The 15,688-nt window shown below is 35.8% G+C and overlaps 1 protein-coding gene across 2 annotated transcripts in view; it reads left to right on the top strand.

The window, feature by feature from the left end:
- The window catches only part of SPINK5 (serine peptidase inhibitor Kazal type 5), a 68,700-nt gene that overhangs the window by 25,209 nt on the left and 27,803 nt on the right, over window positions 1–15,688 (top strand). For both annotated transcript variants that reach the window (XM_037739556.1, XM_037739555.1), the window contains exons 9-17: window positions 2,465–2,592; window positions 3,916–4,003; window positions 5,885–6,012; window positions 7,250–7,331; window positions 8,482–8,609; window positions 9,383–9,461; window positions 9,806–9,933; window positions 12,671–12,719; window positions 14,734–14,861. In XM_037739556.1, coding sequence (XP_037595484.1) covers window positions 2,465–2,592; window positions 3,916–4,003; window positions 5,885–6,012; window positions 7,250–7,331; window positions 8,482–8,609; window positions 9,383–9,461; window positions 9,806–9,933; window positions 12,671–12,719; window positions 14,734–14,861 — 938 coding nt within the window. The remainder of the gene's footprint in view (window positions 1–2,464; window positions 2,593–3,915; window positions 4,004–5,884; window positions 6,013–7,249; window positions 7,332–8,481; window positions 8,610–9,382; window positions 9,462–9,805; window positions 9,934–12,670; window positions 12,720–14,733; window positions 14,862–15,688) is intronic.

Raw genomic sequence — 15,688 nt, 5'->3', positions numbered from 1 at the left:
TAAAAAAATTTGAATAGACACTTTAGCCTGGATTTCTTAAATCACCTGTTTCAATGAGAGGGGTAGCATTTTCTCTGCTAAAGGGCTAACCTTTTGCTGAGATGTCAGAACACCTGAGTTTTAGCCTTGGTTTTTGCCATGCTCTGGGTGTGGGAGACTAAGCAAATAGTCATCCTGGGCCTTACTTTTCTTGTCAGCAAAATAAAGAGGTTGGATATATGACCTGAATTTTACCTCCTGTCGGACTGTGTTTCTATATCCTGCAGATTACTTTTGTGCTAATACAAGTGTACTCTTTTTTTTGCAGATTGTAGGGTTTATGTTTTCCTAAAGGAAGAAACAAGCCCACTTTTGGTAGTCAAGAGATGGCCCTTCAGTTCATAATGCTATTTAATGAAGCAAAGCTCTCATCCTAAATAGGGTGTTAAAGGTTTACATTTAGGAAAACTAAGTATTCAGAACCATGTACAGTTTACGTCACACTTGCCAAGGATTGAAAAGCAGTTCTTTTGTGGTGGTTGCTAAATTTTGGTCTAAAACTTTGGGTCACCCTGTGATATTTAACATTTTATTACTTCATAGACATAGAGAGCTCTTTTCCTTTGTTGTTCATCAGGTCTCTCTGTACTTCCCTCTTCCTCTCAGTGGCCAGGGTCATTGTTTTGGTGGGGTCATTGTGCCTGACTGCTTTATTGTGATGGCTCAATATGTTCCCTGTAATTAACTTGTCACTGAGTTGTATACAGAATGTTTCTTCAGAATCTCCTTGGATGAATCACAACTTATAAACCAAAATTATCATTGTTTCTTTTATGAGAATCATTGAGCATTCATTTTTTATACTATGCTATGATTATCAGGTGACTGTCTTCTGTGTCTCTATTTCTAGATTGTTACAACCATGAAGTTTGGAGCACACCCATTGCTCCTCCAAAAATAAATATCTTCTTACTAGGAAGCAGTTATATTCTCTGTTAAAGCATCCCAATGGAATTTGAATTATTTTTTTAAAAATCAAAGAATGCAAGATCTAGAAAAGGTCCTACAGAACATCTGTTCCAAAAACCTCATTGTGGAAGTGTTAAGATTGTGGTTCCAAAGGCGAGGGGACTTTGCTGTGGTTTCCCAGTTGGATGAGAGGCCCAATGTGGTGGCTCAGGTCATTCGACTGCCAGCATGTTCTTTATGCCCATGTTTTCTTGCCTGAAATGGGATGATGAAGGTCACACGGTTGAAAAAAAGTTATAGACCAGGATTTTTTGGTAGGTCACATTATAGTACTATATCCCACCACAAATGTTTAATGGCGTAGAGATCGCCAAGCCTAGAGGAGCTTAGAGTATCGTTTTTTGTAAAGTTTAGGCCTCACTGCATAGTAGAATTTTCAAAACACAGAAAGTAGCCTGAAAGTATTGGACCAATGCATCAGAAAATCTGAAAACAAATTTCTCTTGGATTTTTTTGCTGGGGAAATCACTCCCTTTTAGGTTTTCTAAATCAGTATCAGTCTTGATGGTCTACCCCTCTAAGGTGAGGGTGAAAGGAAATTAGATCCACTCTCTTTGAGGTTTCCACCTATGATGTCAGAAATGATCATGGATAAAGAAGGCAGAATACATAAAAATTATCCACAGATCCATAGAGAAAATCAACTAAAGTAAGCATAACACTGTTGGATAATATTGTGTTTCTTTGTACTTACAAACTAGGTTGGATTATTCTTGACTAGGTCCATATTAAGTCACCTTTAGACATTTCATCTCACTCTCTCTCTATATATATATTTGTCTTGGCTGCTTCATTTTGTTGTGTTTGTGCTGGAACCTCATGAAAGATATCCCTCTGACCCCCATTAATTTGAAAGGTGAAAAGAAATATCTAATTTTAATCCAAGAAAATTATTAGTCAGCCTTATTTTTTCTGAGGCTATTTTACCTTTTAATAAATATACCACATAACAGATACAAGTGCCAAGTAGTTGACATTATAATTACTATTTCTTAGTAATTCTCATTAATATGTTATATGTATTTGCCAACTTCTAGACCTGATGTTTTGTCATAATAAATCTATTATAAAGTTTCTAGATTAAAAAGTAGAAAAAGGTAAGTAAAATTACTGTTGGCTGGGTATGGTGGCTCATGCCTATAATTTCAACCCTTTGGGAGGCCAAGGCAGGAAGATGACTTGAGCCAAGGAATTCAAGATCAGCTCGAGCAACATGATGAGAACGAGTCTCTACCAAAAAAAAAAATTAGCTGGGTGTGGTGGTGGTGCATGTCTGTAGTCCCATTTAGTCAAGAAGCCGAGGTGAGAGGATCTTTGAGCCTAGAAGTTAGAGTCTTCAGTGAGCTATAATCATTCTCCTGCACTCCAGCCTGGGCAATAGAGCAGAATCGTATCTCAAAAAATAAAATAACCTGAAATGAAATGAAGTAAAATAAATATAATTGTCTTTTCAAAGGGTTTTTGCAAGGAATATGAAAAACAAGTGAGAAATGGAAGACTTTTTTGTACACGGGAGAGTGATCCAGTCCGTGGCCCTGATGGCAGGATGCATGGCAACAAATGTGCCCTGTGTGCTGAGATTTTGTGAGTATAGAAACAGTTTTTTTGGAGCGGTTCAAAAGGTGGACGTGGAGATTGATTGATGAGTAAAAGTAACTTTGAAAGGAAGCTTTGTTGTTGAGAACGATTTGAGCAATTTCATGTCTTCCACAAATCGTCAAACCACCTAGTGAGTAGGCACTTCTGATGTGTGTCTATTTCTGAGGACAAATGGAGTCCATTTGCCAGTTGGAATATTGTCTTACATCATACTTCTTAACATTGCCCTGTGACCTTTGTGAACTTCTTTATGAACTAATTCTAGTACGGAATGGGGGTAAAAGCAGGTATCAAGACTTCCATTGTTTTTCTTCAGTAATTATCCCATAGTAACAGTGTTCATTAAACACTCCGATATTTCAGGCTTATACATTAATTGGGTTACTCTTATTTTTTTATCTGGGACATGTGACCTTGGGAGAAGGGCAAATATCATAACATACAAATCATTACATTTGTGATGTCTTAGATGACATCTCATGACACTTTCAGCTTCTCAAGCTCTATGAGCCCTTTCCTGTGTGCTGTCCTACGCCAGTTCCTCCCAGTCTTGGCCAGCTGATGTCCCCTCTTGTAGATTACATTTCAGATTATCTTTCCTTGGATAAGAACTCCAAAAGTCCCACCCTTATTGAAATTAAATCCTCATAATCTTTAGTAATTGTCTTTCCTAATCATCATCACAGCTGGCAATTATACAATTATTTTTCCAACTATTTGTTGACTTTCAGTCTTCTCTACCAGCCTCAAGAATTCCAAGAGGGCAGGGTATGTGTTTATGTTGTGTACTACTACATGCCCAGGGCTCAGTCAATATTTGAACAAAAAACCATAATTACTCACTAAAGGCTGGGTGAATGAATGAATGAAGATATGAATGATGATTACCCAGTCTCAAGAAGCTTCAGTTCAGTAGCAGAAATAAGCCACGGACATGTGCACATATTTATATATTGCAAAATAGAATTAAAACTGTTGTATAAGAAAAAGAATATTCAGATACAAAAACACATCAATAGGCATAGAGCTTATTTGTATTTGGGAACTGGAATGTCTTCTTCAAAAAGGTAGAATGTAAGCTGAAGAATTTTAAATTTCTTTTAAGAAAGGGAGCTGAGAAAAAAGATCATTTAGTGGAAAGAAATGGTATAAAGGTGAAATTAAAGGGTCTTTTTGGGGATTTGAGGTGTTTTTAAAGTGTTTGTATTAAAACTCAGGAAAACTTAGATATTTTTCATCTGTACCTAATAACTGTTTTATAACATAAAGATCGAAAGCCTCTCTACTGATTTATTCATCTTTTTCCAGCAAGCAGCGTTTTTCAGAGGAAAATGGTAAAACAGATCAAAATTTGGGAAAAGCTGATGAAAAAACTAAAGTTAAAAGAGAAATTTCGGTGAGAATCAATTTGATCAATCTAGTTATAACTTGTATGTGAGGGTGTGAGTGTGTGTAAGTGCATATTATGTAGTATGCATTTTCAGTATTGTTTAATATTTTCCCCACTAGTAGGTTTGCTGGAAACTATAGTTATTGTTTTATGAAGCTTAGATTAAAAAATTATGGCATTACAATCTCTAGCTGTATTTGGAGGAAATTAATCAAGTCACATTAATAATATAGTTTTGTACGCCTAAATGAAGGTAATATATCAAAACATTGTCTGAATTCAAAGTGATATGTATTCTTCGATGTGTGATAGGTATTGTGAAGGTATTTACTTCAAAACCAATATTAATATTGAATTTTAATGTGCATCCTTTTAAATTATACTGTGCTCTGCTTTCTAAACATCTCTTAACTAGTCATCTCTCTGTTTTTCTACTGCTACCATCTTAGACATTTAATAGTTTTGTTTTGCATTGATATGTATTGGCATCATGTCTGGTCTATATATTGCTGGTCTCCATCTTTCTCAGCCTTCAAGATTTAATTCATCCTCCATGTTGTTTTTGTATTTCATAGACTATGAAAACAAATATTATGGTTCCATGAGTCAGTGATGCTATAAAATTCCATTGTTGGAGATATTCAGATCATTTCACTTCCTGTAGAAACCCTAGCTTATTTCTTACAGTTTTCCAGACTTCTATGATGCACAGTCCACAGTTCTAAGTAAGCCACCCCATCAGGCCACCTTCTGCCTGTGTAACTCCATTTTCTTTCTTTCTTTCTTTTTTTTTTTTCTGTCACCCAGGCTGGAGTATAGTGGTGGGATCATGATTCACTGCAGGCTTGACCGCCCACTCTCAAGCTATCCTCACACCCCAGCTTTCCCAAGTGCTAAGATTACTCAACCATGAGCCACTATACTTAGCCTAAGCCTCATTTTGAACTGCTTTCTTCCCCTCAGTCCTAGGTTACCAAGTCCTTTTAATTTTAATACTCAAATGTCCTTCAACTTTTATCATTTATTTCCAATTTTCTCCCGCCTTCCTTTTCTTTCTCCCTTTCCTTTCTCCGTTCTCTTTTTCTCCCTCTTTCTCTCTATTCTTTTTTCTCTTTTCCTCCCTCTCTCTCTTTTTCTCTTTTATTATAACATAATTAGTGTCTCTGACTTCACTCTCTAGTCAATCAAATCCTCCACACATCTGGTTGATAAACTTTGTAAAACAAAGATTTGATTTTGCCATTGTCTGCTATAAACATTTATAATTTTCCCATTGCCTAAAAGTAATATCCAAATTCCTTTCAGAGTGTAATGGTCTTCAATTTTCAAGGTCTCCTTTTGACCATTTCCCAAATAGTCTCTTTATCCAATTAATTATTTAGCCACTATATTCATAAATATGTTAGATTACCACAAAATAACATGTTCTTTCATACCTCTGTGTCTTTGTCTATTTAATTCCTCTTGGATGGCCTTTTTGCCACATTATGTTCCTGAATATATTCTCAAGATAGAATTTAGACATAAGTTCTCTGAGCTTCCATGAATTATTCTTTCCTTTATACTTGTACCCACTTAATTCAGACTAGTATTATATTTCTTAGCTTTTTATATTGCAATTACTTATCCTTTCCATTTGACTGCTAAAGAACATAAGTATATCACATTTATGTTTATATATTCCTAACTTAAACATTTGTTGAAGATGCAAATGGATATTACAAAGAGAGAAATATCACAATTTTTGGATGGCCCTAAATCCTAACCTTTTTTTTTTTTCCATCCTTTGATGACTCTTTTTCAGTTAATTTCTTTGTAAAAATAACATGTAACATTAATAAATAGAAAACAGAACTATATCTAAACTATCTCATATTCATTATTCAGAAACTCTGCAGTGAATATCAAGATCAAGTGAAGAATGGAATACTTTTCTGTACTAGAGAAAATGACCCTATTCGTGGTCCAGATGGGAAAATGCATGGCAACTTGTGTTCCATGTGTCAAGCCTACTTGTGAGTATAGAGTTTTAGAATGTCAAAGAAAGAAGGGATCTTACAGGTTATTTAATTGAAACATCTTGTTTCACGGATGGGGAAACTGTGGCTCAAGACAGGGAAGTGAGTTGAATAAGTTACGTGGAAAATATCAGTAATAGAGCTGGGAGTAAGTACCTGGAGTTACTTGTTTCAAGGCGCCTTGTTCCTTGGACACTCCCTCTTTCAGCACTGGAACGTCCTGACAAACATGAACTTGTATAAATATTAGTCGCTCCCTCACTTCTGAAACTTCACATGTGATCCTGTTTTAGAAATTTATAGGTATCTCATCTTCTATGGGAGTCAAGAGTCTAAAGGTGGAGCTTAATGCAGAAATGGAATAAAGTCAAACTGCCCATGAAACAACACTAAACTCCTATAAAATTACACTGGGTTTTATTTTGTATAATGTGACATGACTCGATAAGTTAGATTGGACAATTTTCTTTCAAAATTTAAGATAGCTTTCACTTTATTTGGCTCAGCTCAAATTAAGTATTTAACTTCATATAGAATCTATGGCTTTTTTTGTTTTGACTCACAACTACATATGGTTGAAATATCGTCAATTAACTGTACATACTGTGCAATTCCATTGTACAAAGTAAATTTAAGCTTATTTAAAAGTATATGGAAATTATGGGTTTTTTTTCTCACATCTTGTCCTTTAGATAAAACAGCTATGAGTAAGCAAAATATTTACATTTAGAGGAAAGCTAGGGTACGCATGGTGTGGTAGATAGACCACGGACTTGAAGAAGGAGACGCTGGTTGTAGTCATATCCTGAGATGTAGCCAAGGCGCCTTCTACCGCTCATGTTCTCTGAGAAACAAGGGGATGAGTAGACATGCTTTGTTAAGGCCACTTTCAGTCTTCAGGTGTTATGTCACCATAATTTTAGTTTTGGTGCCTGTTATGAACATAGATGATGCCCTTTTTCTCACTATAGGCAAGAAAGCTATTTTACAGAAAGCCAGTTTCCCAGATCCACTATTGTGTCTAATGTTTTTCAACATTAAACAGACATTATGAAGACATCATAGTATCATGCTATACTGGAGGATAGTTTGTTGTTTCTCATTGATACATAGTGATAAAGGGACAAAATCGTTCCGCCATAAGGAGGAAGAACAGTTAACAGTGCAATTATGTGGAGAAACCATGGCATATGTTTGTTCCTAATGGATCCTCTTCATTTGCTCTCTTATTCAGCCAAGCAGAAAGCGAAGAAAAGAAAAAGGCTGAAGCACAAGCTAGAAGTAAAAGACAATCTGGAAAAGCAACCTCATATGCAGTGAGTAGAATCCATCCAATAAAACCTACTTAGTGCTATAATTTGAACAAACTTTAAGAGCCTAAAGGCTGAGATTTTGCCCTGCAGAAATCCCCAGAATATCTTAACTCTTCAACCTGGGGATGAAATTGAGATGAATTATATGGGAAGATTGGTCCCTTCTTGTTGATTCAAAACTAACACTGCAAAATTACATAAAAATTGTTTAAAAGCTAAAAAACTGAGTTCTAATTTTATCGCTTATAGACTATTAGCTTTTGCTAACTACTTTCCAGAGAAACTCTACATATATGCTTTCTACGTATGAATTTTTGATATTTCACATCTAATTTGAGATAAAAATACCTTGATTCCCCCCCAAAGCAGGATTTTTATCCCTGAAATATTACATAATAGTTTCCAAAGCTTTAGCTCAGTTATCATCACCTACGGTTTTGATGATAAAAGTCTCCTAATTTTTCGTCTGGATTCTATCCTTTCCCTTACCCAACCAGCCTCCCTAACACAGCTTGAGTAATGTTTCAAAATGGAAATCAGATCATAATACTGCTCTGCTTAAAACCCACAAGCAGTTCATCATCAAATACAGGATATACTTTAATCTCATTATCTTTCTTCTTATTTGTACCTTTATTTCCACTCAGAAAATCATGCTCTGCTATGTGCCATGTCACTTCCTATGTTTTTCAGCTTATTTTATTTTCATAATGTTGTGTGCATATTTCCCAATTCATTTTATTCACCCAGTCAAATCCTATTTACACTTTCAGGGTCTCACCTAAGTTATTCCTGCTCCCTGACATTTTCCCTGGTTTCCACAGTCAGATTTCATGGTTCCAAACTTTGAGTTCTCAGATTTTCTTGTACCCTATATGTTTGTACGTATTTTATTATGTTTGGATTATAGTGGAATTTGCTTGTGTATTGCTTGTATCATCTCAGGCCATCATACTATGTTTTATTTTTTTCCTCTCTCTTAGCATATGATGTTTTTCTTGTTGTTGAATTGAATTTTACATTTGAGAAAAACACAATTAAAATCCTCAGCTCAAGGAGAATTAACATTAGTTTCTGTCAATGTAGATGTTTGAATCTTCTGCTTAAAGTAGAAATGAAAAATATGGCCAACTTACTTGTTCTTTCTTGACAGGAGCTTTGCAGTGAATACCGAAAGCTTGTGAGGAATGGAAAACTTGCTTGCACCAGAGAGAATGATCCTATCCAGGGCCCAGATGGGAAAGTGCATGGCAACACCTGCTCCATGTGTGAGATGTTCTTGTGAGTAGTCCTGCAGCTGGGAACATGAGGGATGATTTTGTTCTTTCTACTTTGTTTCCATGTTCGGTTATGAGAGGGCTACTTCAACATAAAAATGAAAGAATTAAAGTATATTTAGAGAAACTGCCTGACTGGAGACACATATTTAAAAATCCATGTCCTTGGAAGATTATTAAGACTTCATAGTTAAGCAAGGGGAAAGTCACAATCTTGAAATATTCAAGTAGTTTTGGTTTTTAAGTGTGGGAACAGGATAAGTTCTTGCTTATCTCCATGAATAAAAGTGAGGCCAATGGGCCAATGGATGAAAGCCCTGGAAGACAGATTCCCACTGGATTCCAGGAAGAACTTCCTAACAGTTTGAGGATTTCAAAGATGGATGATTTACCACGGAGTGCCAAGGATGATATAAGTAGACTTTACAGGCAGATTAAAGCAAAGGCTTGAGAGTCATTAGAGATACAGTAGTGAGCACTGGAAATTTAAAAAACCACCTCTGGACTAGGGTTTAAATCCCTCCACTATACTTATTATCTCTATGTCTTTGGGTGAGTTACGCATTCTGTCTGTCAGTTTTTAATTTGTAATTTGGAGATATAATACTAGTTTTGTAAAATAATTGTGAGGATTTCACAGTGTAAGCACAGGGTTAGGCATATCACATTACAAGAATTTAATCCCTGTTAAGTGTAAAATTAAATTACATTTGAGATCACTTCTAACATGGAGATTCTATGATTTTTACTCATCTCTTTTTAACCATGCCTTTTTAGCCAAGCAGAAGAAGAAAAGAAAAAGAAGGAAGGCAAATCAAGAAATAAAAGACAATCTGAGAGTAAAGCTTCCTTTGAGGCAAGTGAATCTCCTTCAATAACTCTGGGGGACATGGCACTGAGGATCCACAGATCATGTTCAGGGAACACATGCATTCCTTAAAACTGTATGAAACAATTGTACAGTTTGTGTTTTCATGTGTGTTTGCATCTGTGCAGTTACGCATGTGCGTATCTGAATATTTCTTGGTTGAGGGGTTCATTGCTTTTATCACTTAAAAAAGCCATGCCTTCAAAGTGAACCATTGTAAAATAAGCCAATTCTTGATTCTCATTTAAGAAACAATGTATAAGCTTCAGCTATTTTTGCAATCTGATTCAACCTGTGTTCAACACTATCAACTTCCCTTCTCAATTTCACAGGAGTTGTGTAGTGAATACCGCAAATCCAGGAAAAATGGACCGCTTCTTTGCACTAGAGAAAATGACCCCATCCAGGGCCCAGATGGGAAAATGCATGGCAACACCTGCTCCATGTGTGAGGCCCTCTTGTGAGTAGAGCCACAGACCCATAGAGTCTGAGGACTGAACAGTGGGAATTTCCACGGGAAGTTTTCAAACAGTTGTGAATAATGCATCTTCTTCTTCAGTGTAGCATTCAGTTTGGGTGTCATATTTAAATGGACTAAAAACAAACAACAGCAACAACAAACAAGTGGAGGGCTTTCTGATTATAACTATTATGATATAAAGAGATGCAGAATACGCCAGACACAGAAAAACATATAATGTGTGATCTCTCTTATATGTGGGATCTAAAAAACGCTAACTTATAGTAGAGAGTAGGATGGTGCTTACCAGAGAATGGGGGTAGATAAGAATGGGGTTTGGGAATGAGGAGATGTTGATCAAAGGGTACAACGTTTTAAACAGGAGGAAGACATTTATGGAATGTATTGGACAACAACATAGTGACTATAGTTAATAAGAATGTATCATATATTTCAAAATTATTGAAAGAGTAAATTATAAATGTCCTTACCTTTCAAAAAAAGATAAGTATTGTGGGACAACTCTGTAAATTGCTTGATTGAATCATCACAATGTATACATCTACAAAAACATCACACTGAATTACATTAAAATGTACAAATACTATTTGTCAAGTAAGACCACAAGTTAAAAAAATGAAGTGCAGAATAATTTCTTCTATGGCATTTCAGAAGTAACCTAGAATCATTTATCCAGAGAAGAGAATACTTCATAATAATTATACTAATCGCTTTTAGTTGTATGAGAAAATTATCAGATGAAATAGGAAATACATATGAGTACATATAAAATATCATAATGCATGGAAAATTTATGAGTTTTTTTGTTCACTACCTTTCTGCTTATTCTATGTGATTTTAAGGAATATAATTAAAATGGAAAAGAGCTATAGCAAGAAATATTTGGGCTCATAATGAAGACTGACTTTGTAATAAAGCAGAGAAAGACAAGAATGGGAGTTTTATTATGCAGGAGTTGGGTGCCTATTTATAGGGTGCCTAAAATAGGTCTTTAGAATGAATGGCATGGTACAGCCTTTCAAAGGCATGACTAGGATTTTCTTAAACACTTGATTTTTTGGCTGAAGAAATATCCCATTGTATTTCCCATGTGCCAAGAATCTTAGAAAGGACTTAATTTATTTAGCCTTCCCTGATCGAAAGCAATATAATCCAGCAAATTTTCCCATAGCATTTGAAGCTTGGAGTACTGTAGATCTATTAGAAGGAAAGTTAAGATGATGACCATATAATTATCACAACAAACATTTGTTGAATGCGTATAATTATATGGCATTTGCTAAGAGCTTTGCTACCTCATCTCATTCAATCTTCACAACGACCACATGAAACAGATGAAATCAGATAAAAAGCGAAAACAAAAAACAAATCTAAGGACAAACAACAAAACTAAGTTAAGAATGTTGGAGAAGTAAGGACAGGATATAGGACTTATAGATGAAGAAAAAGATAATGTGTTTCTTGATTTGGGGTATAGACAGGATATAATCACTTAGCAAGGCCTTTCAGCCTGCTTTTTTCTTCTCCTTTATATTACTCTTTCAGTAACAAGCAACTAATTCTGCCTTCAAGTAGTCATCTTTGCTGCTTCCTCTGACAATTGCCCACTGGGGAAAGAAAATGCTGCTTAAATTTTTTAGTCAACTTAGACTCATGGTAAAGGTTAGATCAGTTTTCATATAAAGAAGTATGAAAAATCCCATAATTTTGGATCTATTTTAGTCAGTTTATCCCATAAATTTATAAATTCTTTATTGAAAAGGAATATACCTTTATCACCTCAAGTTTTATGGACACGTTAACAAAGGCGACTAATGTTTTTTGAGAATTATTCTATCTCCCATAGTTAGTTTTTGCGCACTTTCATACCATGTGAACAGTCTCCTCAATTTTTAAAAAAGTTTTAGTTTGATCTATAAGCAAGTCTTTTGCTGATTGGAACACATTAAAACATTTTCACAAATTATGTCATTTTTTTCTACATTTTGAACTATTTGTGTTATATATCCAATTGTGCTGTAGATCCTGTCCAGGAAGCTCAAGTTGCAACACTATTAGCTATCCAAAATATATCATCTATCACTTTCACTTCATTTCCATCATACTCCTAATTTTCGAAGGAAAGTTTCCTTTCAATAATTACAATAATGATGATGTCAATCCCTTATGACAATTATACCAATTATTATATTATGTACCAGGTACTGTTCTAATTGCTTTACATGTAGTCACTCATTTAATGCTCATAACATTCCAATAAGAAAGGCACTTTTATTACCTCCTCTCCTTCACACACACTTAAAGATGAAGAAGGCGCAGAAAGGTTAAGGTACTTCTTGTTTTCCGTACAGAATTTGGCTCCAGAGTCCTTCCTCTTAATCACCATGCTATACTGCCTCTCAAAAGATAAATGTTACCTCTAAATAAAGAGTAATCACATATGCAAAAGAATTGGCAACTAGGAAAGTACTGTTGCAATGCATATACTGGGAAGTTAAACAGGTTTACTCCCTAGTTCAGGGGCTTTTTCTTGCACACCATTCTCTTGAGGTAGAGTGAACCATGATTGTTTATTGTCTAATAAAATTATAAACTATTATGGGTGGATATTTGGCATTTTTTGAGAATAGTCAAAGCAATAAATAAGCTATGAAAGTTAGGGATCTATTCTAGCAAAATCCATTTCTTCTCTCTTTTTCTTTTTGGTGTCTTACAGTCAACAAGAAGAAAGAGCAAGAGCAAAGGCTAAAAGAGAAACTACAAAGGTAATATTCTCAGGAATGCTGATGCTGTGCCCTGACATTTTTCTTTTCTTTCCAATGGTACTCTTATTTATCTCATTAGAATAAATGTTTTCTGTTTAATTTTCATGCCTAAAATGAATGAAGAACACTTTTAACCTGAACAAAAAAGGTTTTGATTAGAAGTGTCCAGAATATCAATTTTATCTTATAATTATTCAAATTTAGAAGTTTATTTCATAAAAAGTGGATCGTTAACTTTTTGTAAGGAATTTTCCCCATATTTTGCTTTTATTAGATTTCTGTTGTTAGAGTATTAACTTATGCCATTTACTAATTTCAGTTTACATTATTCACATCTCTACCATTTCAGATAGAGAGCATAAGATCTCCGTCATCCAAATTTACAAAACAAAAGCACATATCATCATATTTGAGCTTTGAAACCACCCAGCTATGGATCAAGTAGTAGTTTTCTTGTACCCAATTAAGATCATTAAGTAGGGTCTCTGACTTTCCAGTTATTTTTAGTCCATTCACCATGCATTTATAATTTTAAAATTTTATACCTAACAGAGCCAAATCTATCTTGTGTGGAGATGTTGAATTATTCTCATATAATAGCTACATGCAAGATTTACCTTTCTTTATTCTGCTTCTTTTTGTTTGTTTTTCTTTTGAGATCGAGTCTCGCTTTGTTGCCCGGTCTGGAGTGCCGTGGCCTGATCTCGGCTTGCTGCAAGCTCCACCTCCCGGGTTCAAGTGATTCTTCTGCCTCAGCCTCACTAGTAGCTGGGACTACAGGCATGCGCCACAATGCTCGGCTATGGTTTTTTTTTTTTTTTAGAAACAGGATTTCATCATGTTGACTAGGCTGATCAAACTCCTGACCTCAAGTGATTCTCCCAGCTTGGCCTCCCAAAGTGCTGGATTTACAGGTGTGAGCCATGGCACCTGGACTGTTTATTCTATTTCTTAACAATAGCTGCAACAGTACCAGCCTCACCGCTATTTGGGGAAAAGTTGAAACGGTTTAAAATTTACCTTCTTACTGACTCATTTTTTTAAAATAAGTGTTTCTGTTAGGTGAAACTATCTTTTCACTGATCAATTAGAATTGAAAATTTGTTTTCATCCATCATATTTGATAATCTGCCAAATCCTCTTAGATTTCCCAGTGGTATTAACGTATTTCTCCTTCTTGCCACTCCTATTGTTACCCCCTTGCTTCAAATCCATATCTCCCATTCCTAGTATTTAATTTTTAAAAATCAACTTACTCCCAGAAATATGTCAGTTTCTCCATGGATAAGACTTGTTCTCTTTTCTATTTATAAAGATATGTCTTTTAAAATTATTTATTTATTTTTGAGTCAGGGTCTCACTTTGTTGCCCAGGCTGTAATGCAGTGGTGCGGTCATGGCTCATTACAATTGCAAACTCCTGGGCTCAGGTGATCCTCACACCTAAGCCTCCTCAGTAGCTGGGTCTACAGGCACACACCACCATACCTGGCAATTTATTATTATTATTATTTGAATTTTTCTGTAGACTCAGAGTTTTTCTATCATGCTCAGGCTTGTCTTGAACTCCTGGGCTCAAGCACTCCTTCCAAAGTGTTGGAATTACAGGTGTGAGCCACCATATCTAGACAAGGTATATATTTATTTCTTAAGTTAAGCATTTTTTTTCTCTTCTTTCTCAGCCTCCTAAAGACAAACCATGGGTGAGCAATATTCTCATTTTCTCCAGGAAGGCTTTTCCGTTAGGCCTGCCTGTAGAATCTTCCCACCTCTGATCTTTCCTACCTTTTATAGACCGTGGAATGCAACAGAACATATATCTATTTTCAGATCTGCTATAGTGCCAGGATAATTCTGAGTTTATGACGGAAGTTTTAGAAATACCTACTGATTTACTACTACATGTTATCACTTTTCTTTTTACATTTTACTCTGCATTACTTATTCCTTACAATAGGAAAACATGCAGGAAGGATAGAAAACTACTCTGAGAAAATATTTTCTTCATTTTCTAGGAAATCTGCAGTGAATTTCGGAACCAAGTGAGGAATGGAACACTCATATGCACCAGGGAGCATAATCCTGTCCGTGGCCCAGATGGCAAAATACATGGAAACAAGTGTGCCATGTGTGCCAGTGTGTTGTGAGTGTCTACTCCATCTCTCCCACTGAATTTCTTCATCAGTGATCACCCCTGGTCTCAGATCCTTCTTGCATGTGTAGAGTATAGACCATGGGTTGTATGCTAGAAAGATTTAAAAGCAGTTGGAGAGGACATTAAGTAGTATTGAATCATATGGTGACAATACTATTCTTTATTCAATTATCGTTCTATTTTCTAAGTAAATTAAGGGAAAAGGCTCAATTTAATGCTAATTTTTTTTTAACACTTGATCATCTTTATTTGTAAAAAGAGAGATCAGAAATTTCATGATTTGGATTGGATGATTTTTTTTTTTTTTTTTTTTTTGAGACGGAGTTTCGCTCTTGTTACCCAGGCTGGAGTGCAATGGCGCGATCTCGGCTCACCGCAACCTCCGCCTCCTGGGTTCAGGCAATTCTCCTGCCTCAGCCTCCTGAGTTGCTGGGATTACAGGCACGTGCCACCATGCCCAGCTAATTTTTTGTATTTTTAGTAGAGATGGGGTTTCACCATGTTGACCAGGATGGTCTCGATCTCTTGATCTCGTGATCCACCCGCCTCGGCCTCCCAAAGTGCTGGGATTACAGGCGTGAGCCACCGCGCCCGGCCCTGGATGATCTTTTGATCTCTTTCCCACTCCTGACATTTTATGATTTATTAGGCTATTTAGATAGGAGCTAAGGAAAAACCAGCTGGATGGAGGTCAGTATATAAGGACTATTAAAATAGCCTGAACAAGAAATGGAATAGGGAGGATTGTTATTTATCCTTTTAGGGTCATTACTATACAATGCACACATTCTTAAGTGGCTTAGTGTGGAGTAAAA

The sequence above is a fragment of the Cebus imitator genome, unplaced genomic scaffold (assembly GCF_001604975.1).
Source record: "Cebus imitator isolate Cc_AM_T3 unplaced genomic scaffold, Cebus_imitator-1.0 Scaffold71, whole genome shotgun sequence".
Lineage (NCBI taxonomy): Eukaryota > Metazoa > Chordata > Mammalia > Primates > Cebidae > Cebus > Cebus imitator.
This window is presented reverse-complemented; position numbering and strand designations above follow the sequence as displayed.